This window comes from Streptopelia decaocto, assembly GCF_964273445.1.
Source record: "Streptopelia decaocto genome assembly, chromosome: 1".
NCBI classification, from domain to species: domain Eukaryota; kingdom Metazoa; phylum Chordata; class Aves; order Columbiformes; family Columbidae; genus Streptopelia; species Streptopelia decaocto.
Window position 1 is genome coordinate 77,714,278 of NC_138663.1, and position 27,389 is coordinate 77,741,666.

The following is a 27,389-nucleotide window of genomic DNA, read 5'->3' on the forward strand; positions in this document are numbered from 1 at the left end:
CCGACTCTCCTTAAATATGAAGCATGACGCCAATGGGATGGAAAACTCTTATTGCTCAGCCTGGATGTCAGTCAAGCTCTGCCCCATTTCTGCCCCCCTTCCTCGATGCCTCACACCTGTGGGCAGAGCACTCAGAGGTCCTCCGCTCTCAGACCAGAGCAATTAAAAACATTAACTCTGTTCTGGGGTATTATGTCTTGTTCTCAAACTAAGTCCAAATACTGATCATGCTAGCTATGAAAAAGAAATGTTTCTAACTGCCTGTAGAAAATTAACTCATTTTCAGTTAAACTAGCACACCAGGTCACTGAAAAACTGAATGAGCTTTAAGTCTACATTTGAAGTAAGAAAGACTTCTATCATCATTGCAATACATTCAAAACAATCCTTGCTTTGCTTGTAAAACAGTAGATAAAATAAAAAATGGAAGTACAATTTATCGTAGCTCTGAGTTTTGTTAGAAACTGATGTAATGAAAAGGACAATCACTGTAGCTAAAGTACACCTATATTTGTATTTATAGTAGTTTCTATGTGAAAGACAATAACACTCTACAAATGTTAGCAAATTCAGTCTTCCTTGAAAAACAGTCTTTAATTCTGTCAATGGCTAAATGCTATTCAAATATTAGTGAGAATCAGCACTCATGACATCAAGTGACCATTCCTAGTGACACAGGAAGACTGTAGGAAGCTTCTGATTAGAGTCTAGACCTCGTGGCTCCTTTGTCCCATGCCTTAACAAGAAGACAATCCTTCTACAGGATGTAACTGTAGGAACTTATCAATAGACACTTCCTATCAGAGGCTAATAAGATCTGTTAGTTTCTGTGATAAAAAATAATTGTAAACTGTGTGTTTAAGATTGCTTGCTCTTTACAAATGAAGAGTTTTTAACTGGAAAACTGCCCAAGTGGCCTACAGATTCATACATACCATGTTCACACCATATGACAGTAATTGAAAGAGAGTGCCTATATGGAACACATATTGGAGAGGAAACCTGATAAAGTCTTCTGGAAAAAGCTTGTTGGATTAAATGTTGCAGATAAACAGTGTACCCTTCAAGGAAAGTAATTAATATTGTACGTATTTTAAAAAATAGATAATCTAGCAATAATTTATTCCTATAGTTTGTTGTGCAGTGTCAGAATATATGTATTCTTGCTGCCATTATTTATTTTTATGCCAAGAGAATTTCTTCTGTTAGAAGAAAAAGATAAAATAATTTTTTAAAAGTAAGGACATACTTTTGGCAGCATACTCCTTAAGAAGTATACAGTGGGATGGGCAGTGGTAATATAGAAGACTAACAAACAACAGAGATGTGCAACCTAAGAAGAAGGGGCATTTGTTTTGTAAACTGCATTCCCTTTATCACTGACTATTCTGTAATAAAGATGACGTGTTTGTATGAAGGTTCCACGTGGAGTCTTTTGTCCCAGTAGAGCTTTTCCAGATTAGAAGCTTGAAGTCAGTGAAGTGGCCCAGACATTATACTCCTGTAGGAAAAATCACACCAGTGTCTATTTGTTTACCACAAATATGTTTCCCAAGAGCTTATTTTTTGGTATATCTTGATTTTTGGCAACTAGGTCAGAGCACCTGACTCCAGTAAGTGTAATTTCCCATTTAAGAGAACAAAATTATATGAGTGGCCATTCGACAAAATACTTATTTCATATTACATTGCTTTACTTAACTTGTACCGTATATAATCATTCATTGTTATCCATTAAGTGACTAGAGTAGTTAATATGCGAACACTGCCAGCAGAATTACTGTAAATAAGGTTCTATACATTTCAGATTGCTGAGCTATAATTAAGGCATTTCACTATTTTATACACATCTTAAGCGACTCTTTCTCCAGCTTTTGTTTATAGATTTTCTGTTTGCATTTTAAGTTGTTGTATTCAACAGGGAATTAAGTCAGGAAAACTCTATGCCTGCTTTAGGACTGATACTGAATTAATTACTTCAAATCTGAATACTCTGTTTCTCCTGAAGGGAAGCGCAGAGCTCACGGTAGAAAGATTAAGGTCAATTGCATTTCTTATTTTGAGAACATGGATTTGCTAACTTGAATGCTGATATGGTATCAGGTTCTTGTATCTTGACAACTGTAAGATTCCTCGGTGCCTTGCCCCTCCTCTTCTTCGGGAATAAGGCAGTGAAATAGGTATTTCACAGTACATGTGGACCACAGCACTCAGCCTGCTCTAGAAACTCTGTTGTGACAAGCTGTGATAAGAACAGAGTCCTAAAATGCTGAAGTCCCTCCTTAAAGGTAGCAGAAAGATGATAATCACCTACCAGAAGCAACAGTGTTGTATGACCAAATGATGGTATGTGGGAGGGGACAAGAAATAAATTAAACTACAATATAAGTTGAAAAAATTTCACTTGGATATTTTTCCCAGTATGTTTCCAAAGCTCCCCCACGGTTATATCTTCTTTTGTTAATTAGTATATCAAACAATGAAATGAGAAACATATTATTTCTACCGTTTTCCTCTTGATATTAAGAATATTGATGAACCTGGACTACCACTCAATTATATCTGTTGTTCTTGGAAGTATAAATTAATGTTGTTCCTCAGTTATCTGATGTGTACAGAAGCTCAGTGACAGCTATTCGACTCATTCAAAAGCTTAATTTGCTCTTTGAACTGAGTTGTATGATGTGGTCAAAAGGTCTGGACAAAGACATGGGAGAAAGAGAGTGATAAACTCTTAGTCTGTGGTAAGCAACTTCCACAGGCTGAGAGAGCCACAGCTACTCCCCTCCAGTTTGAGTAGAGACAAAAGAATGTGACATTTGTGCTTTAAAGGGGCACCAAGGACTGCATTTGAGCTGCCCCCCTTGTGCCAAGCCTCCCTGAAAAGAACACATAAAGGAGGAAGTATGAGTAGAAAAAGAATATTGAAAGGGAGGGACTGCTCATGGATAGGCCATCCGAGCTGTGGAAGAAAATGTACTTATTCCAAGAGCTAAACCAAACCAGCCTCTTTACTGAGCTGTGGCAGTTATTTATTTTTGGAGGTGGAGAAAGTAGAGTAAGGTTAATATCTGGGAGGAGAAGAAGATCAGTCCTGCAGTGCTAGCTTTCCAGTTTAAGGGTTTCTATACTGCAGAAAACTTTCAAATAAGTCCTATTAGAGTTCAACAGGAATCAGTTTACCTTTAATGTAAATTTTGTTCATATTCATTGTCTTACATGCTCGCTACCAAAGTCCTCCAGAAAGCTACCTTGTCCTACAGAATCCCGCTGTGAAGTCATGGTACCAATACAGGTGACCAGTCACCTTCCCAGCCACGCACTGTGATCCCTTTCCGTGACAGCAGAATACACAACAAGAACTGTGGAAAGCTCCAGCTTGCGTGTACTTTTCCTTTGGCTTTAACCCACAGGAACTCCCCTCTTCTTCTAGAACAGAGTATTTATGTTCTAGGTGTTACGAAAGACAAAGCTTGCAGAAAAGGTCAATCAAACTTACCAGACCTATAGAGAAACAATTTCCAACTAAGCACACAGAAATCAGCCTAACTTTGACTGAGAACATTTTCAGCCTCACAGAATCAGAGCAAATGTCATTTGTTTCAAATAAAAAACAAGCTGAATTTGACTCTGTTCAGATTTCTCCCAGTGTTCTCAACAGTGAGCCCTGTCCACTTGGAACTCACAGAAGTCCCACTGCTATAAGCTGGATAACTTAGATGCTTAGAAAAACAAATGCATGTTTGTTGAACTGGGATGCTTGAGGTTAGGAGATGACAGGGTACAAGGAGCGTGTGGAGGAGACAGCCATAATTTGTTAACAAAATGGTTGAGGAGAGCTGAGGGAGTAGAAAAGCACTCAATTTCACTATTTTGCAGTTTGCTACATTATATAAAGTCCCCCTTTAACAAAATGAAGTAGTAGAAATAACTCAATAGCTGTTCAATCTTTTCACTCTTTGATTTTACGATAAAAATGGGTGTGGTCTGTAAAACTCTCCCTCCAATGGAGCCCATAAAACTCCAGAGCCTGAAACCTCTGTGAAGCTTTGGCAAATGTCTCAGGAAGTAATATAAAAAGCTGTTTTCTGGTTCATCTCATTATTTCCATGCTTACACTGATGTAATGGGAAGAGTGACATTTTGCATATTCCATCAGGACATGTACAGAAGTTTAATTCCTAATTCTTAGAGATTTTGCTCCCCCCAAAGTGGTCTCTGAAAGCATCTGAAATCCCTCAGGATTCAGTTTCTGACTCTCACTACAATCACCAAATCATAGAATAGTTTGGGTTGGAAGGGACCTTCAAATGTCAGCTAGTCCAACTCCCCTGCAATGAAACCACAAACACTAGGGTCCAATGACACTGCATAGTCAGACTTCAGCCCACGCATGAAAAGCCTTAAATCCAGCCTGAAACTCAGGCCATTATATGCCTCTTCTGGCACACGCTGTTCTCAAGGTTTAAGAAGCTGTAGGCACAATGGCATGATTGAAGGTCAGAGGGAATTACATCTTTAACGTTTCTGTTCCTCACACGCTATGCATCACCCAGGCACAGGACGAGCTTATATGATGAACTTTGGAACCTTAGATTCAGCTAAGAGGCATACGATGACTGCTTCTAGTTTTACCAATCCGTACGGATAACAAAGAACTGCTGGAGCCTCATGTTCCCATATCGAGTGTGAGCTTTCTATTGCTTAATATCAAACTGACCAAGGGAAATGCAAGCTTCTCTGTTAAGTTCCAGAATCTTCCAGCTTAACTGGGTTACCCTACGGAAGCATCCCCTCTCTCCTTCAACTCTACAGCACTTTGCTTTTAGATCTCCAATCTCCTGTTTTTCAGGATGCTGTTCATCGGCAACAGGGCTGTAACCTCCAACTCATCTCTTAAAGGATCCCACATAGTCACATATTCTACAACCACTGATGTGGACTACTTAACCAGTAGCAAGTTCTAGAATCCACTAGTACGTCTGATCCATCCATGACTATTTATTATAGCCGATTTTCATTATTTGAGGCACTGAATAATTTAAAAACAAAACAAAACAAAACAAAACTCAAGACTTCTGAGTGTAAATGGTTCTTTTCAAAAATTGTCCCTTTCACACAAATCTTTAGTATGGATTTTTTTATTACATAAAGGTGGATCTGCTTGTCCAAAAACATGAGATACTGAAATTACTGTGCATGCTCAGGAGACATTTTTCAATTGTTAATAATGTGTCTGGGTTATAAAACGAGCTAATCCGTATTTTAAATTGTTCATCTGGAAATCTGGACTAGGATGGAAAACCCAGCAATTTTTATGTTTTAGAAAGCAGTATCAAAACATTAAACTCTTTTCAATTCAAACCAACAGCCAAATGGATGCAAAATCAAATTTTAAATTGCTTCTGGCTGAGTAGTTGTCTGTAAAGTAGAAGGGGTGGGAGTACCAAAGAGTTTGCAATGGAAATATCGAGAAGCTCTTAACTGTAGTCACACTAACAAGAGTTGCTATCATGAAGCAATAACATTATCCAGAAATCTTTGTTCATTACCTCATTCCTAATGCCATCTCATTTCACTTGAGTTACTTGGGTCTGATGATGGGGTTAACGAGCGAGGAGGTGTTTGAGTGGGTGTGAATTAGGGGTGCTGCTAAAATAGAAGCTATTTTAACAGTTCTGTGTTTATTATAGTCTGAAGCACTGTAATTTTTTTTTCAGGTAAAATACTCGCACGTTCCAAGGCTAACACTGATTTTGGCAGAGCACAGATAATATCTAGACATATTTATATTACACAGAGTACTACACAGGGACTTGTGCTTCTATTCCTTTCCTCTCTTTGTCATTCTACCCACAAGTCTAACATGGCAGGAATGCTAACACTTCGATTTCCTGTGTTCAGAAGTTTTCCTCAAAAATTTGGATATTTACAGTGACCATGACAGAAAACATCGCTGATAGCTTCTCTCCCCCCATCCCTGTACTCCACAAGCCATCTTCACATACCGCACAGCAACCCATTACAATATGTTCTAACATCTGCCTCCTCATATGATGTACGACCTATTTGATTGACCCTTTCTATGCTGCTCCAAGACTGGCTTCTCATTACAGTGGGAGGGTGAGCAGTACTCATTACTTCTTCAGTTAGCAACTGGTAAAAATGTCTCCATTTCGGGAAAGACTGGGAATGTCCAGCAGGGATCCTCCTCACTCCTCTCTGTATAGCAACGATCCAATCCATACAGTACCTTCCTTTATCACTAATTACAAGTCACATTTCAATCCAGAACAGGGAAGGTCTCTTGTGAGCCCTCCCATCTATCTCTAATATATTAAACATTTCTGCCAATTAAATTTTTCCATGACAAGTATTAACATTACCCAATGTTTGTGACTACAGCGTGGGAAGCGTGAATAATGCAAGAAACAGTACAGTCCTCCATTACGCAGGGACACATATTGTTTTTGCCAAAGTCAGCAACTGTAAAATATCTCTCAACTTCTCCAGTTAATATCATGGCATAACACAGGCTTTTGGTCAAAGTGAACACATTCACTGCAATAAAAGCAGCATCTGAAGTAATATAAAAGCACTTCCCAATATTGCAGGCATTAAATATAATCCTTATTTTCACTATCTTTTCATCATGTATAATATTTAACAACATTAACATACTTCAGAATCACTGTCAATTGTCCAAAGTCATCTGGCATGAAATGGAATGAATATGGCTATGAAAATGTACAGAATCAATGCACTGACCAGCACAATGAGGTGTCTCCTCTTTCCAGGGATGGAAAACTCAATGGACACAGGGAAGCTACGCGTTATTTGGCAGTTTAAAAAGTTGTACGCACTGACTCGGTGTCTTTACCAAATTCTGACCACTAGAGAAATATGAAATCAATTGGCCTTGAGGCTCTATGCCTCACCAGCAATCACAGAAATATTCTGACTTCATTGTCTGCTGCTACTTGCTTACTATCTGGAATTGCCCAGGCGATTGAAAAAGGAAACTGGACCACAGTAGAAAAGTGACATCAAGTGGGGAATCCACCTGACTAGTTCTGAGCTAATTGCTCTCACCTCCCTTTATAAAAACTAGACTGGAACCTGCAACTTTAGGCCAGATGAATTATACACGTTAGGCATCCATGACTAAAGATGATTCTCATCCCACCATCTTGAGTACAAACTAGGAAAAAACAAGCTGGTCTGTGCTCTGCACGTCTTTTTGAAAATTTTGTGTTCGCAGCTGAATTTTTAAAAGTGAAAGATATCTGTCCTCTCTGAAGTTCATGAAAAATACGTTTTCTTTTTTCTTCTCATGCAACTAAGATGGAAAGTGACTTTGTCTTCCTCAAAGCTGTACAACTAGTAATGCATACAGCTACATTTTCAGCACAGAACATGTGGAAAAGAGCATATAACTTCCCAAAGTTGCCAGAAAATTATTTTGGATTTGTGTAGTGAACATACATGTTAACATAAAGTAGAATATGAACCCAAGGAAAACGAACACTGACAGCTGGCCAATCTTGCCCTCCTTTACTGTGTTTGCCTCAAATATAGTATGTCTGTAAGAATGTGTGAAATATTTCTGACAATAACAGTTATACTCCATTTAGTTTTAACAAGCAAAGGAAGATACAATTTACAATTCTCTTCAGAAGGAAAGAGGAATTTACCAGAATTCATGGAGAGACATCAGCAAATTCCCAGGAGGAGGTAGCTACCTAACTTCTTCAACGTCTTGCAAATTTTCAAACACGGGTGTTTATTCTGATTTTGTTCTCATATATCCCAGATTACAATAATTTTATATAATGATTTATTTTAAAATTTTATCTTAAATTTAATGTTCCAAAAAGAATCAGACAAATGCTTACACAATACATGGTATCTTCCTTCCAACAGTGGTGTGTTACCACATTTCAGAAGGACACTGACCACCAACTACAATTTTTTTTTCCAACCAAGATGGGATGTAAAAGAGGGAATCTTTGCCACCTGCATCCCAGGGGTGACTGGCAGACAGCCTCGCTCATCCGCCTCTTAGGGAATTTTGAGAAGCAGATTCACACCATTAGGATACAATGGACATATGCTGCATGGCTCATCCCCAATTAAGTAAGACCAATTATAAGATTGATCTTTGTCCTTCAAATATACTTCTATTGTGCAATTCTAAACCCTGTTCCCACTATTTAATCTACTGCAAGCATATGAATGATCCACTGGAGCTTCCCATTGCAGAAGCAAGAACTGGAAGACAATAGTCATCCTGAAAGGCCTTTTGCTGCAATTTACTGCGTAGGAAAATTATATCGATTTTAATGAATTTAGATTAAGTAGCGTCGTAGAGGACAGACATCAGAGATTTTCTCATAAGATTGAAAAGATCTTTCCTTACAATATCACTTAGAATTAGTGTTATTGTCCAACTTGTTTCCCTTGGAATCATTGTTCTTATAGATGACACCTACCAGGGCCGTCACTGACAGCTGTTGAGAATTTTGACCCTCCTTGAAAGTAAAGCATTGTAAAAACTGTAAATTGCTTTGACTAACAAGGCTGGTAACAAGTATGAAATGTTCGGGGACAGTATAATGAGTACTAGCAGGATTACGCAGCATTTGCAGACATGGGGGGAATCACTTGTTTTAGACTCCCACAGTTAACTGTAACCTCTTTAAACTGAATGGCCATTTCTGCAGTAGCAGAAACATGCAACCCTAAAGATGGTATCTATTCTCATTGGCCTAGAGGAAATCTAAGAAGTTGTCAGCAGTATTATCCTTCCTCCCTCTCCCCCTCGCTTGTCTTCCATATTCTGATGGCTGTTTATGAGCTCAGCTGTCATTCTTTGCACCAGGGAAAGATAGATGGGACACACCAACCCGAACCTAAGTGACCTTTGGATGTGACAAGATTTTTAGGTCAGTCCCGCTAAATGGAAGCCTTGGTGTATCGAGGCTTGCCTCAGGGTGAAATTTCCAGTGAATTTATTATCTCCCAATGCCCTTTGGACTGCTTCCCACCATCAAACACCATGGCAGCACTCGGAACAGGAAGAAATACATTAACTGGAATCTGATCGTTTTAAAAGGTTACAGCTGCCCAAATATAATTTAATTTCATACTTGCCCTTTGAGGGTTTGGTGTATATTTTCATTTTATGACTGCAAATGATAAAGCTCTTAAGATTCCAGGCAATAAAAAGGAAAAGGGGGGAGAAAGTATTTTAAGGGTTAGAAGTCTATTCAGTTCATAGTCAATGAGCACAGTGACAAATCAGCTTTTTTAAAAATCTAACATTTCCTTGGGTTTTTTTAGTATTCATTCCTTTCTACACTTGATCATGAACAATACCTTTCAGTGAAATCAAACCTGTAATGCCACCCAGTGTGACACGAAAGAGGCATTTGACGTGCAAGCACCTACCTATCCTGTATCCATTAAGGACCTGATTCAGAGCAAGAATAAACCTGAAGTGAAAGGAAGTTATCTGAATGAACCAAAGCATTAAAAAAACCCCAAAACATATATATATATATATATATATACACACACATATATTTAAAAAATCAATCATACTTAAAGCAAATGCTTAAATTCAAACATAACAATTTGTGTCTTAACTGGGTAGGCCATGGCTCATTTTAGAATCTCTCTCTAAATTCTTCTGTCTGGGCTCAGGTGATGTATACAAGTTCATCTACCAATGCTGACAAAGTATGATAAAAATCAGGGTACCCAACACCGCTTTTGGGACAGCATTCAATTTGGTTAGAGTCCCACGTGTGCAATAATGAAATTCTAATGCACAAGTATATGAGATATGACATCCTAGTACACAACACAAAACGCTGCCAAATTATGCTCATTCTGTCGTTTTTCCCACTTGAAGTGAACACAAGCACCACACGCTGAAGCACAAGCTACTGCACAAATGTGAGCATGGCCAGCTTGCACTAGAGGTAGGAAACACTGAGTACTCACATCCTTCACTGTACCAAATGAAAACGGAGTTACCGAATAAACACCACCTCACCATCAAACATTCTGTTACAATTTTGATGACTGTTTCCTTTCCACAAAACTAATCACAGGAAAAATGTAACATCTGTGGAAAGGAGGAAGGATTAAGTATGAATGTTGTATATCCTATTTTCAAAGCCACCGTAAGAAATTAATTATTGTTGGGCTCCCAAATCCCTGCAGGCCTCTTTAAAAATTTTATCCAAACGTACATTGATCTATACCATCCGAATTACTTTCGCCATCAGTATATCAGACCAGCATACAGCAAGAAGCAAGGCTGCCATGATAATGGGGATGGGATGAGTAGGGTTGATTGGCCTAAGCTGAACTATATTCCAAGGCAGTTATTGGTGACACAGCAGGACAGTGAGTTACATGTAAGCTATACATGCATGACGTACTGCTTACCCTAAACATCAATAAGCCCTGAGTTTGCAAAGTAAATATCAAAATATTGAACAAATACCAATGCAGAACTATTGTGGACAAAAGAAGAGTTATTTAAGGACAGTGTAACCTACTACAAAACGTAGCACACTTATTATTGTTTCTATTGCAAATTTTCTAATTTTCAGAAGTTCAGAGTTTAGTGGCAAAATCAACATCGGAGATAAAATAGGACTTCAGCCATGTTCTTTTGCCAAATTCAGCTAGATCCATTTGGTTCCCCTAATGAAATAAATATGCTGCTGTATTCTATGGTAATGGCCCAAAACACTTTAATAACACTACCATAAGCTGTAATGTTTTGGTGCATTAACAGAGAACACACTGTTATAATTTGTGAAGAGTGTTTTGAGCCACGCAAGGGAAAAGAAAAATTAGGAAAAGGAAAAGAAAAGGTTTGTCATGCCAGATGCTATTTTCACACGCCAGCGTGGAGAGAAGTGTAACCTGCAGCGTGGACCCTTTGCCTTCAGAAGGGCAGAGAGCTCTTCAGGCCCCTCAGTGCATCAGGAGGGGGGACGGGCACCACCCCTTGTGGCACCCCACATCTCTTGAGGGATTAACCTCATTCCCTTGCACACAAACTGGCAGTCACAGACCCCCTGGGGAGAAACAGATACTGTACCTATAGGAAAGAGCTGAAAAAAGCCACTCCGCAGCAGTCCCCAAAGACAATTTGACTCCCTCAATATGCCACAAACAGATTGCCCCTGTCAGTCGCCGCTGGTGCAGTATGTGGCACAGCTGTGGATACTAAACCAGAGTACAGCTTGCAATACAGACAGAAGACTCTGCTGTAACACAGATTTTAAATAGAGAGAGCAATCACTCTAAACAGCAAGACACTGGGGTACAGATACCGCTGAAAAATGCTTTTAAAAAAAAAAAAATCTCAGTTTCTGCTACCATGAAAGCATTTGAAACTTTCTCACTGCTTTGTTGTTGTATTTGTAATCATATAATACTGATATCAAAGCTGCTCCCACCTTAAAAACACACCCTGACATTAAAAAATATGTCTTATATACATGTTTTTTATTTTGCTTTTTAAATTTATTTGTATGTTTGACCATTAGGGAACAACAATTCACACAGTAGCTTGCTGACAGTCCCGCTCTATGTAATTCTAGAGTTTGTCAGTCTCTGAGATAGATGACTTAACAAATTTGCAGCATATTTCTGGTCAAGTTAAGTTATCTGTGATGTGACCGTTCTCTATGGCTAAGGGGTTAAAGAATGTAAATCCAGTAGTTTAAAAAACTTTTCTCCTTAGCTATCTCATGAATCAACAGGAACAGAAACAGGCCATTTGCAAAAAGAAGCAAACAAGGCAGCTATGCAAAGTGGAAGGGATACTTAGAAGCTAGTCTGGGAATTACACTCAAACTCAAGAGACCAGCAGAGCTCAGGTGGGTTACAAACTTAAAGCTGGTCTTGAGGACCACGAGGAGCTACAGGTGCTGTTGTCTCCCAATTCTGTTGTTCAGATTAATTTTACAAAATCCACTGGAGTTGAAAACATTAAGAACCTCTGAAAGGAGAAAAGGAATTTGAGGAAACTGAGCTTAGGTTTTAGGGAAATAACTGCAGCCTGACTTAACTTCAGGAACAGGCATATATTGTCCAGGCACAACAAAATAATTAACACCCTGGAAGTTACATCTCCAGGTACTACGATATCTTCTATCGAGGCAAGCTGATGACTTTGGAATGAAAACAAACAGAACAAGCATCCTGACCTCAGTTGTTTGTTGTCTAATGCTTAGATCTACAGTTTACATTAAGCAGGTATTTCACATTTTCAAACCGTGCCTAATATTAGCCTCCATTCACAAAAGGTGTGCAAATATCCTGGCTGGTAACAGTTAACCCTGGCAAGGAATCAGACATAAGAAAGACAGGAGGAGAATAAGAGCACAATAACTTTTAATGGCTCGCCCTGTTCTTGCCGTATGCAATTTATATCACTGGCCAGTGATAGTCTCCTTGTGCACACACTTATTATGTTGTTGGCTTGTTTCTATCCCATTCTGCCTTGTCAATTGGAAACAACCTAAAACTTCAGAGAAAAAAGAACAGTGATAAACAAGACCATAGTAAGAAATGACATAAATCGAAATTCTTACACGTTCATATATTACATCAATCTGCATCTAACAACTGACCATGTCATATGACCCAGGTAGAACAAAGCCAGCAAGATTTCAAGGGAGATTTTCTTGTATTAACTTTTGGTACACATGAAATGCAGTAACTTGATTTGTGGACCTAAAGGAGTTAAGTGAGTGTCACTAAGTAGTTAGTTTTGTGTAAGTCAGCTTTTCTTACTGTTGTTATTTGTAGCATTGTTCCCCAAGCTCTGAAGAGTGTGCACGTTAGTGATTTGCAGTTTTCCTGTGTGTTTGTCTGTCACAATGTTCTGCTGAGGCACTGTAAATATACACCATTGGCAGAGCCCAGAATGAAGACAATGAATTCCAAACACATCCAGAAAAAAACACTAGTCTGGCTGCAGCTTTCACGTTTTATAGGAGGCCAATAACCCCCCAGTTTATGGTTTCAGAGCGAGTCCCCCCACAGCCAGCCAAGCCCCGCTCAGTGTGGTTTCCCGTCCGTCTGTCTGCCGTGTGTCCCCCCCCGCCCCGACCGTTTGCTCAGGATTATACAATCTTATTTGCATGATTATATAATCTTCTTTTCAGTAACATCCCTCTGAAAAGAGCAAACAACATAATAGGGAAACCAGTAGCATAAGCCAACTATTTCAAAACCCAGTGTTTGGAATGCACAAAGGGCACAAAGTAGGCGGAAAAAAAAAAAAAAAGAAAAAGTTTTTTTGGTTTTGTTACCAAATTTTTCATACAGACATTTCCAAGGAGAATTAATTCCAAATGAATGTAAGCCACGAAACACAGCGTTCTGTGAAACACAAACACTTCACAGGTTTGCCCTGTTGCCAATGTAGGGAAGGAGGCATTGTTTCTGTTATCTCAAGGTGTACATATTAATACAAAGGTGGCTATTTACTTCTTAACAGAAGCTACTTCAGGACAGTGTAAGACAATTCTCAGATGTTCTTCCCCTGCCCTGGTTTAAGACTGGCAGGCAGGTGTTGCCATTGCTGCTATTTTGACAGAGGTCTTGTCCTGCAGCTGGTTAACTCATAACAATGACACTACCATTGCAGCCATCTGAAGTCCCAGTTGTATCGCACAGAAGAATAAACAAAGTCTTAGCTGACATATATGCCTCCACACCTCGAGTTTGCTCTTCTTTCATACACTTCAGACTTTGTCCTAGACAGGACATTGTGTAAGTGAAGATTGTCATATTCCAATCTGGAAACAGGCTCTTCTGCTGGCTGCTAAAACTACTTATGATGTCAGTTACTTCAGCAATATTCATCTAAAATTAATGCCTTATAAATAATCAAGGAGTAATCTGCTTCTGTCTGTCAGGCTAACCCCAAAAAGAAAGAAGTGTAACATTTTTGCGAGAGAAAAGAAATTGAGGATGACCTGACCTCGCAAGTATGCTTGCCAGACAGTTACACACTCTTTCTTGCATGACCTATTTTTCCCTGCTCACACCGCAGAGACATTTCAAACAAATGGCCAGCAATTTAGACTGCTTAAAACACAGGGGTTGCCACCCAAACAAGACAGTTGGGCATCTTAATGGCTTTGTCAGGTTTCCAAAAGTTTTTAGTGACTTGTTCTCTCAAGTTGAAATAGAGCTCTATTTATCTGGTCCATAAAGGACAATGTCAAATGTCATAATTTCCAGAAATTACCGTACTGGGCATGGATCACAGCCTAGTATTTTGTTGCATATCACAGTGTGTGAATGGCCTGTGTGAAGAAGTATACCAAGTACTTACATCTAGTATACTTGGTGTTTTAGTTATAACACAAACTAACATAAGGAATAACTTAGAGCTAAAGAAACTATTTATAGCTTAAGTAAGCCTTCCTGTAGCCTAAGTTCCAGTGCTGGAATACTTTCAAACTGCTTTTGAAAGATGTTCAAAACGATTGCCTATTAAATTCCCGCGAGATTTAGAGAACATCTGTTTCTACTAGTAGAATCAGATTTTGTACCAGTTGTGAAGATCTACATCACTAGTAGTTTGAACTATTTAATACCTGCGATTTTCAACCTCATCCATTTGAGAAGCCCACAACTGTCGTAGTAGAGATAAAGACCGACGTATCATTCTATAAAAGCCTATTTACAACAGGTCAACTTCTCTGAGACACCTTTCAGACCAATTAAAAGTATTAATGGCCTCCTAGCAGAAAATCACTGAATTATACTATTACGAGACATTTAGGGTCACTAGAAGAAGAGGCAGAGAAATGGTTATCTTTTGCTAATTTACAGAATTCAAGAAGATAAGAGGAAAGCTTGAGAAAGACACAGGAAAATGGGAACAACCCAAGACATAAGGAGAAAGAAAATAGAATAAATGTGTGCAAATGGGAGACAAGGCGATGGACTGGGTTTCTTCATACTGGCGCTTATGCTTATATGTAAAGAGATAACAACATGAAGCTGAAGGCTGGCAAATATGAAATAATATGGAAAAGACACTGCTTGTGCTATTTCCATTGTCCAAATGTCAAATGCCTTCTGGGAAGCTGGGCGGGGGGGATGATGAGGAGTAATAGCCATATAAGCATCTTGTAACAGGTTCTTCCTGAAGTGGATTTCTTGAAAACTGCTGGGCTCTGATGCTAGTCCATATGGGCTCAGGAAGGTCGGGGAAAACGCTGGCTGCACCTTTTCCTGGCTATTTGCATATGTTCTTTAGTATGCAGAATGTCTCTGTATGTAATTGAATTGTTGTTTTTGCCTCTATTAATACATATGCAAATGAGTCACTACTGCAGCTGTGCTGTATTAATCATATGTGTGCTTCTGTCTGTCTGCCCTGCAGGCTCAGGGTCGGAGGGAGGGGGAAGAGAGAATTCAGTCTCTTTAACCTACAAGAAAACTCACTCATGCAGACAGAGGTCTGCTAGCGAACAGCAGGCCTGAGTTACAACGGGAAGGAAGATAGGCTGGTCATTTTTCAGTCTTTTTCATTTTTCATAGATATGGATGGAATCTGAAAGTTATGCAGAAAGGACTGTTAATCTAGATAAAATGAATATGCTACCACCACTAATTCTTTCCCCTGGAGGTCTGGGGAGGGAGTTATAATCTGACAACCCACAGAGTAGCCATTATATTGTTTTACAATGTGTATTTACTGCCTGTAAATGTCCACTGTGCATATGTTCAGACACTCACAGTGCTCAATAAAATACAAAGCATTTATATATAGTCTGTCATAATGATTGTCTTTCATAAATAGATTGGATTCTGATAAAATGATGTGGTCAAGCTTTTCATTCAAATCTGTTTTGATAGAATATATTGAGTTTACCCATAACGTTGTATAAAATTATATCAAAGGCGAGCATGAGCTATTTACACATCAACTACACAGCACATTTACCCACCATGAACAAGATTTATCTGAGCTGGTATGTTCTGTGGTTCATGCCTTTACACAATCTATCACAATCTCTAGCTCTCAGCAGGTATCCAGAAAGTGAGGACGGTTACAACCTGGTGTTGTGAGGCTTGCTTTTGAGTTAATTGGGAGGAACTCTTTCTGTTTAAAAACATAGGGGTTGCTCAGAAATGCTCTTGGCAAGCAATAGCCACTTACTCCACACCTAACTTATACAGTTTAATGAACATTTTAAAATTATCATTAAGACTTCACAACAAATAAGAAATCTTGGAAATCTGAAATTTTTGAAGACAGCTTACCCCACAACCACATGGAGATCTTCATCCTGTTTAGATGGATGTAGTTTCACTTACATCAAGAGTACTGTGCCATATTTTACTAGCTGCAGAACTGGACTTTGGTCTTCAACGATCTCTCTTAAAATGGCCATCTTGGCTACTCATTTGCAGAACAAGTGGTGAATATCAAGTGGCCAACACACTCACTTACAAAGCCAGAAACAAGTGGTGGACAGGAGAATTTGCATGAATGTAGCAATTTTTAAAAAAGCTATTTAAAAGGGCATCCAACAAAAATGTATACGCATTATATTGTCTTATTACTCCTATTATTATCATTATTTGTGATGGCCATCAGAAACAGTATTGCAATACACTGAGCTAATGGCAGATGGACAACTGCTATCTTTAGGTTATGCTAATGAGCAATGTGCTTTTCATGTACTTAGCTGTTGTTTGGTTTGGTTTTTTTTTTCCCCAGATGTGTGTGCTCACAGTGACAAACTAATTCTACTTTTTATGCTTAAGTGGATTGCATGATACTATAATATTGTAATTAAACTGCGCACTAATGATTCATTCCCTACAAATTACGTCAGAGTCCTATTAATGAGAACAGGTAAAGTAGAAAAGCAAACAGTGAAAGGGTACAGACTCTCACAGTTGAGAAGGCAGCTTAGATGGTATTTAAAGGTAGACACTGCCCACCAAATGGAAGGAATAACCTTGCTCTGCAAAGAAATGGTTTACTTTCTTGTAGGCAAAGAATTGGTTATAGTAATACCCAAAGAAGTCATGAATGTAGATAAATGGATAAAGTATTGTCGTCTGTTGGCTACATTTCATAGAGACAATAACGGGACATTGGACTTTTTTTCTCAATCAGAAATAATTCTCATGTCTTTGAAGCTCTGGCAAGTTTTCTCCCCAATACAAGGAAAGAATCAATCTTTCAGTATTCACATGTATCACTACAGGGTTCATGTAGTTTGTTTCAGGGTCTTCTTTCACAGATTTGCGGTGTTTTATAATAACGCTGTAAGGCCAAGTGATTAATCTGGTAAAAAAAATAAATAAATGTACTTGACAATTCATGCAAAAAATATAGTGCCACCTCTTTAAGAGAGTGGGGAAGTTCACCAGCAACATTTCAAATGAAACTTAAGGAGATGCTTCCAAGAAATACCGGAACTGTCAAATGGAGAGATGTTGCTCATCCCTGCAATGGTGCAGAAGCCAAAAGGAAGCTAGTATGTAAGAAATAAATGGTATTTGACTGAGCAGGCAGTCCTTGCGCTTTATTTTTGTATCACAGGCAACAGACATTTTATGTAATACTCATACGACCATTGGAAACGTCTATCTTCTGATCAGTCACTGTCTGCTTGTTAAATAGCTCCATCCTTTCTGTTTTCTTCAAGTGAAACAACCCTGGAGACCCAGATGATTATGTGACCCTTCAGGTATCTAAAATCAAAGTTTTCCAACGGAAAATTTGTAATGAGTCAGACAACTAAATAACAGCAAGATGAACAACTTTGAGAAGCACTCAAACTCTGAATCAGTTAAACTTTTCTCAAAATCTAGCCACTTATGTCAGTGCCTATATGTGGTCCAAATCCTTCTAAAAATGTGGTCCAGACTATGCATGCTAAATTCCACTGAAACTCAGTCCTTGGCATGCAGCTTCCCACAACACTGAAAATAATAGGTTTGTAGTAAGAAGGAAAACAAAACAAACAAACAAACAAAACACAAAAAACAAACAAACAAAAAAACAAAAAACCCCAAAACAAAACAAACAAAACAAACAAAACAAAACAAAAAACAAAAACAAACAAAAAAACAAAAACAAAAAACCAACCAACCAACCAAACAAAAAAAAAAAACAACAAAAGAGAGACCAAAATACTTAACAAAGAAAGTGCAGACTAAAAAACTTGGCCAAATCATTTTTCCAGATAAGTTTGAGGTCTAAATCTGCTCATCATCTTTATACAGATAGCCAAAGAGAATCAATCAGGATCCTTCAAATGATGGTCTTCAGAACTGAGACACAGCTAAAATGCTTTCACACCCGTATGCTGACATGAGGTTCTCTTAATCCCTTCAGTGACAGGTTTGGTCATAATATTGAACACAACCAGCAACAATCATGATGTCCTGTTTCATGCTAAGATGAAGAGGCAAGAAAGTCTGAATATGGGCACTCAAAACTTTTTGGGGCGCTTTTCAAAGAGCAGATGTTTGCAGGAAGTTTGTGTTACATCAAACTGCTATACTGTTTTGACAGGACAAAAAATGTCCATATAGTTATACTACACTAGCAGCTGTCATTATACATCCAGCATTATCTTTCAATATAGTTATCGGTATCTACAGCATTTGTATTATTGCCAGTTAATCAGCTGTTGTCACAGTTTGGTTATCAAACAATCTGGGGTATCTGAACCATTCGCACTCCCAATGGTGCGGATTCCTCTCAATTTTCAGATCACGCGATCAGGTCCTTTGTTTCCTCATGCTCACAAAGCACCCAGGAATTATTCTTTCTTGGAAGAGAAACCACCAGATAACATTTTATACTGGATTTGCTCAGACTTCTGGAAACATCTGTTTCATTGTAGGTCTGCCCAAGATGACCTGTACTAGAAAAATCACTTCGGTTTACTTTGTGTAAAACTTGTTACATGACATCTATGCTTACAGCTTTGAATGTTGATCTTCAAGATGGAGGAGTTTAATCCCCTCATCTGCTGAATCACATAAGAAAACATCATGTTCATTTAAGGCATACAGCAGTACTTTCAATTCATTAGCCTTATTCAGTACAACACAGTGGGAAGGCAATGTTCAGTTTTGGTTTTGTTCATTTGAAACAGAATCACCATGCTGCATCACTCTTGAACAAGACCACACGAAATTTATGGAGGGAAAAACCAACATAAGAAACTCATGTGCTAACCAAGAAGAATTGTACTGCAATGAAGGTGCATTTTAAAATGCCACTTCACACAATATTTGGGACTTAATCTTCTCATTAATAGCGGAAAGACAAAAACTTTTTTCCAAATGGCATTTATAAATGTGGGTATGAGTGAACATGCAGGGCTGATGATAGCTCTTTATCAGAGGACAGGTTCAAGCAAGAGTCCTGTTAGTTCCAGCTTCTCCAAGATGGTCCCATCTGTCTACTCCTTTCCCAACATCTAACAATGTAAGTTTTAGTTTCCATTCTATTATTGAGTCATTAGTGTCTCTGTGGACACTGATAATAAAGGCAATCACGTATGGCTAACTGTGGTGGATATCAGATGACAGAATCTGTATAGTCCAGTGGACACTCCAAGGCAGGGTGAGAAATGGAAGGCTTCAGATTGCAAACCCATCAGTGGGAATCAACAGAGCATTCCAAAATGAGAGATTCCATTTTCACTGACAAACAGTATCTTTGCCACCAGAAAACAATCAGGTGTTAGCTGTTCTTCTATAAATACAGTGTATTTACAAAATACACTTCTTTTACAAAAAGAAAATTCAATTTGGACAACCAGGGATAAAAAAGTACTTCCTGTTGATCTCAGAATACACCATGCCCCGACTTAAAATTCTCAAATGAAATAACAAAGATATGTTTATTGCTATACAAACAAACAAGAAAAATTCCTTGGCTTTGTCTTCACTAAGATAACGTTGTATACCAAATTCTGCTTGGACCAACAAATGGAGCATTGTGTCAGGTTCTTTGATCTCCCCTGAAAACTACTGCTTTTAGTACACAAAGATGAGTGATAGGGAGGCTGGAAAAAGAAAAAAAAGAAGGAACATTGTACTTCTTTGACCTTCTACTGTCTGATAACTAGAGGACAGAGGGCATGTAGGGAATCCTATCGTTATAAGGGAATGTCTGAAGTTAGAACAGTTCCTCCTTGAAAAAGACTGTAATGGCTGCACATTCACTCATGCCACTTAAAGGTGATTTTGGACGAGTTCTTCATGAGTGAAGAAACAGTCATCACTGAGAGAAACTGGATTTGAACAGAGTTTGGAAGGCACAATCCTAGGCTAGCAGTTATGCTAGATTCAGATCCATGACATGCATGTCTCTGTCAAGAGATGACTGTTGTATCTTTCCTCCGTATGTATTTTATGTCTCAATTGAAATGTACTTTTTCTTGAGCCTGGTGTGGAACATCTTGAATTTTCTAGAGCTCACATTAAAAATTAAGCTACTAACATTCACAGCAAAGGAAAAACAGCTCATTTTTGCCCATTATCCAATTAATCAGACAAAAGTCTAAAGCAAGTCAGATTTTCTTCCATGTCTACATAGATGCAATAGAATACACCTTTTCATTTTTATACATGCATCAGAAGTATCACAGTATCAAGGCCAATGGCATCCTGGGGTGTATTACAAGGGGGGTGGTTAGTAGATCGAAAGAGGTCCTCCTTCCCCTCTACTCCACCCTGGTGAGACCCCCATCTGGAATATTGTGTCCAGTTCTGGGCCCCTCAGTTCCAGAAGGACAGGGAACTGCTGGAGAGGGTCCAGCGTAGGGCAACGAAGATGATTAAAGGAGTGGAGCATCTCCCTTATGAAGAAAGGCAGAGGGAGCTGGGTCTCTTTAGTTTGGAGAAGAGGAGACTGAGGGGTGACCTTATTAATGCTTATAAATATATAAAGGGTGAGTGCCACAAGGACAGAGCCAGGCTTTTCTCGGTGGCAAACAATGATAGGACAGTGGGTAATGGGATCAAGCTGGGACACAAGAGGTTCCACTTAAATTTGAGAAGAAACTTCTTCTCAGTGAGGGTGACAGAGCACTGGAACAGGCTGCCCAGGGAGGTTGTGGAGTCTCCTTCTCTGGAGACATTCAAAACCCGCCTGGACATGTTCCTGTGCGACCTCACCTAGGTGTTCCTGCTCCAGCAGGGGGATTGGACTAGATGATCTTTTGAGGTCCCTTCCAATCCCAAACATACTGTGATACTGTGAGATCCACCCATGTTGGCATGGGTAAGTGTCCATTCTGAGCGCTGTTATCAGGAAACTTTTCTCAAAGAACATCTAGCTATCTGACTCTTTCAAATGGCACCAGAAACTAAGAGACACATCCCATTTCTATTAGACGGGTTGCACTGATAGCTGAAAATCACTGCTAAAATGTGAAGAAAGATAATTTTAATTTTTTTTCCAGCATATACATATCCTTAGAAATCAAGTCTGAAAGATTCGAGGGAGTTTACAGAGTTAGTAATTTGAACCTCTGCTGCTGACTGCCTGCCAAACTCTTCCTTCAATTCCAGACTAAATAACATGTAGCAAAACAACATATGTGAATTTGTTCAATGCTTTCATTTTAATATTCTCCTTTGCACAGAAACAAGAGGCCTTTGAGGTTTTTGAATTTTCCACAACCTAGACTCATCTTTGGATATTTATGAAGTCAGCTGCATTTGCAAAAAGGCCACCTTTTTATAAAGAAACTGCCATTGCAATAAAGCTTATTTTAACCAGAATACTTCGGCCTATCACAGCACAAAGCTGGTCCTGAAATGGAAGTAAAGCATCCTCCCTACTTATTGGAGCACGGATGCATTATTTTAGAACTAGCTTGAATGACTGCAAAAATAAGGAGAATTAGACTCACAACTCTATTTTCTCATTGCAAGATAGCTCCATTTTTGGTTTTGTTTCTTTTTGTGGGGTTTTTTTGTTTGTTTCTTCCATATGTGTGTTCATGTGTGTTTGGCTATTATAAGCACTTTATCAATACTGATGTTACTCCTCGAAATTCATTTCAGAATGATGACTGTTACGAGTCTCATGATTCTTAAGCCGCCTACAGTATTTGTAACTCACAGCATCAGAAACTAACACGCAGACAGTGTAGCTTTTCATACAAAGGCACAATAGGAATGAATGTATTAACCTCTGTGGTGCATGGAATGTGTCAGCTTACACACTGGCAGCTATTTCTCTGAAACTCAGCTAACTTCCGCTGGCTGTGTTAAAATGAAAAGCTAAAAAATCTTCCCCAGAACTATGTCCCACGCTCTCGTGTGCTGGCCAAACAACTGAAATATCTGATGTTGCAGAGTATACTTCACAGTGATGTTGGCCAAACTGAGTTTGAGAATGCATTTTACATGTACTGTTTATAAATGCTGAGCTTTTCCAAGCAGGTATAACGCTCTGTCGTTCCATGTGACTTGGCAAGTAATAATGAGCAGGCAGACAAATTAGCAATGGAGAGTATAGGAATTTTTTTTTTTCTACAAAAGGGTGTCAATCTGGGTTTTGCAAAACTACAGATGATTTGGATCTTGGTTCCATTTTAGTCCCAAACTTTACTCAGCTTCATCCTACCAGCAACATATAGATGGCAGGTAACAAAATTCACCCTGTGGATGTGGGACATGACATTTTCTTAATTCCAGTGACTTGACAAGCGTTGTGAGGCTGATCAGGAATACCTGAGGAACATTGCACTGCTATCGTTAAGACACATGGACACCCTAATACCTCCAAAATATAGAATGATATTGGGAGTTTTGAATCAGACACATCTGGCTACAGGGCCAACGCTTTAATGAAGCTCAAAAATAATTCTTTAGTACCTTTCCACCTGTTTTCTAATTGCCTATGCTAAATTAGTATAGTCACTAATTATCTGCACTACAGCAGTGCCTAAAATGTGCTGGGTACCATAAAACACTGTAGGAGGGGCCAGTCATTGCTCTGAAGAGCTTACAGCCTAAAAGGACATAATCACATTAAGCGACTTTTAAGCAGTTTAAAAGTGCTTGTCAGGACAGAGCTTTTCTGCCCGGCAATGTGTTTCCTTTTGCAGGTTTACACGTAACCAGCCTCCACAGCGCGCGTCAGAACCATCTAACGGGAAAGACAAGCAAACATACTGCTCTGCAGACATTTAAGGTACAAACCTAGAAGTATTTGAATTGACAATAAAGACACAAAAATGTAACAAAAAGATCCCCCCTCCAAGGTAAAATAAAAATGTATATGATTTGACAATTGTTTTACTTCAGATGCAAAGTGTAAGTGAAGAGAACAGACACAAACCCCTTGTTAATTGTGTTGCGTTCAAATGGAAGAGAAAACTGTTCTTTTACATTTACTTAACCTTTGCCTCTTCTGCATTGTTCTCGGACTTACCTGCAGTTGGAGTGGGCCTAAGCCTGGTGTTGCTGCGGCAGCAGCTGCCATGGTAGTTGGGATCAGCTGAACGGGGTAAGGGTCACCTAAGTAAGAGAATAATAGAGGCGTCAGCACCTTTTATCTACTCTCCACCTGCAAATTAAAGTCCTGCATTCACTCTTTCCAAAAGCCTTCTTTTGTGTGCCTTGTTGAGGCCTAATGAAAAGCTCTATTGTGCAGCCTTTTACTAACACTCTTTTCACAATTCTGGCTGAGAGAGGAATGTGAATAAAAGGCACAAGCAATTAAGGCGGAAACCTCATCCTTTTTCATGATGTATTTAGGGAAATGGAAAAAAAAAGTGCACATTGATCAGAAGGGTGCACTTCAAAAAAAAAAAAGGAAAAAAGGAAAGAAAGAAGATGGGGGTTGAGGAGAAGAAAACAGTACAACCTTGATAAGATCACAGCATTAGAAGGGGACAAATTTACAAGCTTGTCCAGAATCCGAAGTTAACTAAACTCTGCTCACTGTTAGTAAACTGAGCCTCACACAGATCAGAAATGGCACTCCCCTGAACACTGTGTTTTCTTTTAGGTGAGAAAAAAAATCTTTCTTTAGTTTCAGGGTTTGATCCTACAACAGGAAAAAGCATGTGAAGTTAAGTAAATCAGATACAAGCCTCCCAAATCCCTGCACGAAGTCTATTTCATGACTTGCGATTCAATTTTGCTCCTGAGGGAAAACTACTTCAATTTTAGTGAGAGCTGCATGAGATAAAGGGATCCAGTAAACGTTACAAGAAAGTTGCAGGTGTTTATAAAGGAAAATAACCTGAGATGGCAAAAATCAAGATGGAGACAGGCATGTTTTAATGTTACGGAGCACTCACTTTTGGTCACTCCTTACATATCTGATTTGTTAAAATAAACTTCATAGTAGCCCATCAACAAAGCTGTTAAGAAAACTGGTAAAAATAATAAAACACGTTACATGCATTATATTGCTTTTCTAAGTGATAAAATGTTTAAGTACTTCCCACTCAAAAAAGGATCACCAGAGCATTTCTGTATGTCCCTATGTTCTGCTAGCGTGCATGGTTTCTGTAGCATTAACACAGCCACTTGAAAAGAGACTATGGAAAAGGCAGAACGCTTTATCAGGAAAATCTACCTAAATGTTCCTGTGCATTTCATTAGAGAGGTAGATTAAAAGTTTTCCTCCTTTGTTGTGCTCTTTTGAGTGTACTGGGGAAAAATAAAGACAAATTAAGACAGCAATGCAAGCTGTTCTATACAATCATTATTAGTTATTATTGAATTAAAGTTTATAATGGTATCAAGCCTAAGTTAAAAGAAACAGAAAACAAAGGAAATAAATTTATCTAATGTTTTTGAAATGTTAGAAGTAGGCTGTTTCGGTGTATACACATTCAGGAAAACTGCTAATGTTTATTTTCCCATTTTATAATACAATCTTCTTTACAGGGATGTTTTCATTCAAGCATTTCAACCTCTTGTTAACAACTGAATACCATAACTTCCAGAAATGGAAGGCCAGAAAATAACTGGGCTGGCAAAGCATCTTAACAGATATTTAACTTTGATAAGTGTGCCTGCTTATATTTAAGAACATCTTAAATAATGCTTTGCTGACTGAAGCCTCACAGTCTTTCAACACCGTCCAGCCAAGCAATGGGAATCCAAAGGTCCACCCAGGCATTCCCATTCACAAATGTCTTTGTGCCAGCACCAGGTCACAACTTCTCTATTTATTTATTTATTGTCAATGGGCAACAGAACTCCTGACTTGCTTGGTTTTGGTTTTTTTTTTACCAGACAATGCCATTGTTTCACATTTTCCAATTTTACTTTGTGTTAACTGAGGCATCCACTTTCCAAATCATATCATGGATTGAACTAAAAATTTCTCTGACTTGAAATTTTCTAATCTTTTGACCAAAGCAGTGGGTCCTAAAGATGTGAAGACACAGACAGGAAAGAGATGGAGGTCAAAGAATCAAGGCCAATGGTGTTTAGCTGCTTTCACACCACTAGTAGCTCAAAGGCTAATCCCAGTACCATTCTGAAAGACTCTTCCCTAGAAGAGGACATTTTGTTGAAGAATCAGCCATGAAAGAATAAAAAATTATTAATTTATCAACTGTGAACAAAAGAACGAGGGAGAAGTTTCTCACTAGCATGTCGATTTTACAGCCCATTAAAATTTTTAGTTATGAATTACTTGTAGTAAAACATACATATTAAAGGATAGACTTGCATGCGCTGTCCCACATTCCTCTTCTCTCCACCCACAGGTATAAGCCTCTGCCCATGTTCCCACAATCTCATGTTAATTCATAAATCCCACTGTTCTCACCTTCCTAGACAGCCATGCAGATCCTCATACCCTCATCTGTTGTGGTAATTCCTATCTTCTACGATTCATTTTGTAGATATATCAAGGAGATGCTTGTGAGAGAACACGCTAAAGTCCCCATGTGCATGGTCACAACCACTGGCTTTGCTGGTGTAGGTAATGTCTCTAGGACTCTTTAGGAGACCATGCTAGCAAGCAACACAAATAGATGCTAACATACTATTTCAGAATTTTAAGGAAAAAACTCAGATTCATCCTAAAAAATAAAGATTATAGCTGAGCAGAGCTCAGCTCTCCTGTCTACCGGGTTGGGTTTTTTGTTAGTCCACTCTTTAAAGGGTTTTACATTTGTCCAGTGCTCAAAAATAATTTTAACAAACAAAAACAACACACAAAACTGAAAGAGCTTCTGTAACCTATAATGAATCTTTGCATCATTATGCTCTGCTATCTTGTGCTTATTGTAGGGGTTTAGCAATTCTTTTTACGAAGAAAAGTACAACCTGCCCATGCTGTGACTCTTTCACAAGTGCCACTCACACACAGTATATCCACATTATTGCTCCCATGGTACAGACAAGGCAGCAGCAAAGAAGTTGGAGGAAGGTATGATAACAACCAGAGACACCATCAGGGTTAGTGGTCCACTGTGCTTGCCCTGGTACAAATGTCTAACAAAAGATCACGTCTGTCTGGAGGAGCTTACTGTCCACAGGAGACGAGACACAAAGGACCAAGGAATATGCTCAAACACTCTGCCCTGGCCTGGGTCACTCAAGAGGCCGGTGAAAGAGCCGAGACTAAAATCCACAGACGATGCTTCAGCCAGGACCTTTCCCAGGGAAGGATCCAGGCCCTGCATCCAGGAGGAGGCCAAGCACTTACAGACTTACATCATGTAGTGCAGGAACAGCTGCCACCCCTCAAAATACTAAGAAGTGCCTCAAGTCTCCTCTGATAAATACATACCTGCTCATTCTTGGCTGTTACTCTACAATATGATACGTCTTTCTACTGTTCTTAAATTTGTTCCCATACTGGACTGAAGGTTTTGCCTGAGTAGTTTTATTTAATTCCGAAGTCTGGGAAATGCATGTCTTAACTATTTCATTAGTTCTTCGGTAAATATCTTATTTTTAGATGTAAAAAGTTGCTACTTTTTTTTCTCAAGCTCTGGGAACATTTCAGGAATGTGAGGCAAGATATGCAGTTATTAGAAATAGATATTTCCCAAGCCGCTCACAAGTTTGCATCAGTGAAGACACCAAAAAATTCTGAAACAACTATATTACGTTTCGGTTTACAAAATTCACTATTAATCTACTAATCCACACAGCCAGGAGTGTACCTCCCTGCATCTTTCAGCTACCAAAAGAAACATTATGTGTAGTCCTTGCTTTCATGTTTCAAACTATTTCTCACTATGTGTGGACTTACAAACAAAGCACCAGAAAGAAGTTTCGTTGTTGTTGCTTTTCTTTAGTACACTATGTGGCAAAATCTGGAGCAAGCCAAAGACTGGCATTTTTACTGTAAGAAAAATTAT

At 38.8% G+C, this 27,389-nt stretch overlaps 1 protein-coding gene across 2 annotated transcripts in view; it reads right to left on the reverse strand.

Moving 5' to 3' along the window:
- Nucleotides 1-27,389, reverse strand: part of SOX5 (SRY-box transcription factor 5) — a 611,279-nt gene that overhangs the window by 65,203 nt on the left and 518,687 nt on the right. For both annotated transcript variants that reach the window (XM_082064631.1, XM_082064630.1), the window contains one exon: nucleotides 23,483-23,568. In XM_082064631.1, the coding sequence (XP_081920757.1) occupies nucleotides 23,483-23,568 (86 nt within the window). The remainder of the gene's footprint in view (nucleotides 1-23,482; nucleotides 23,569-27,389) is intronic.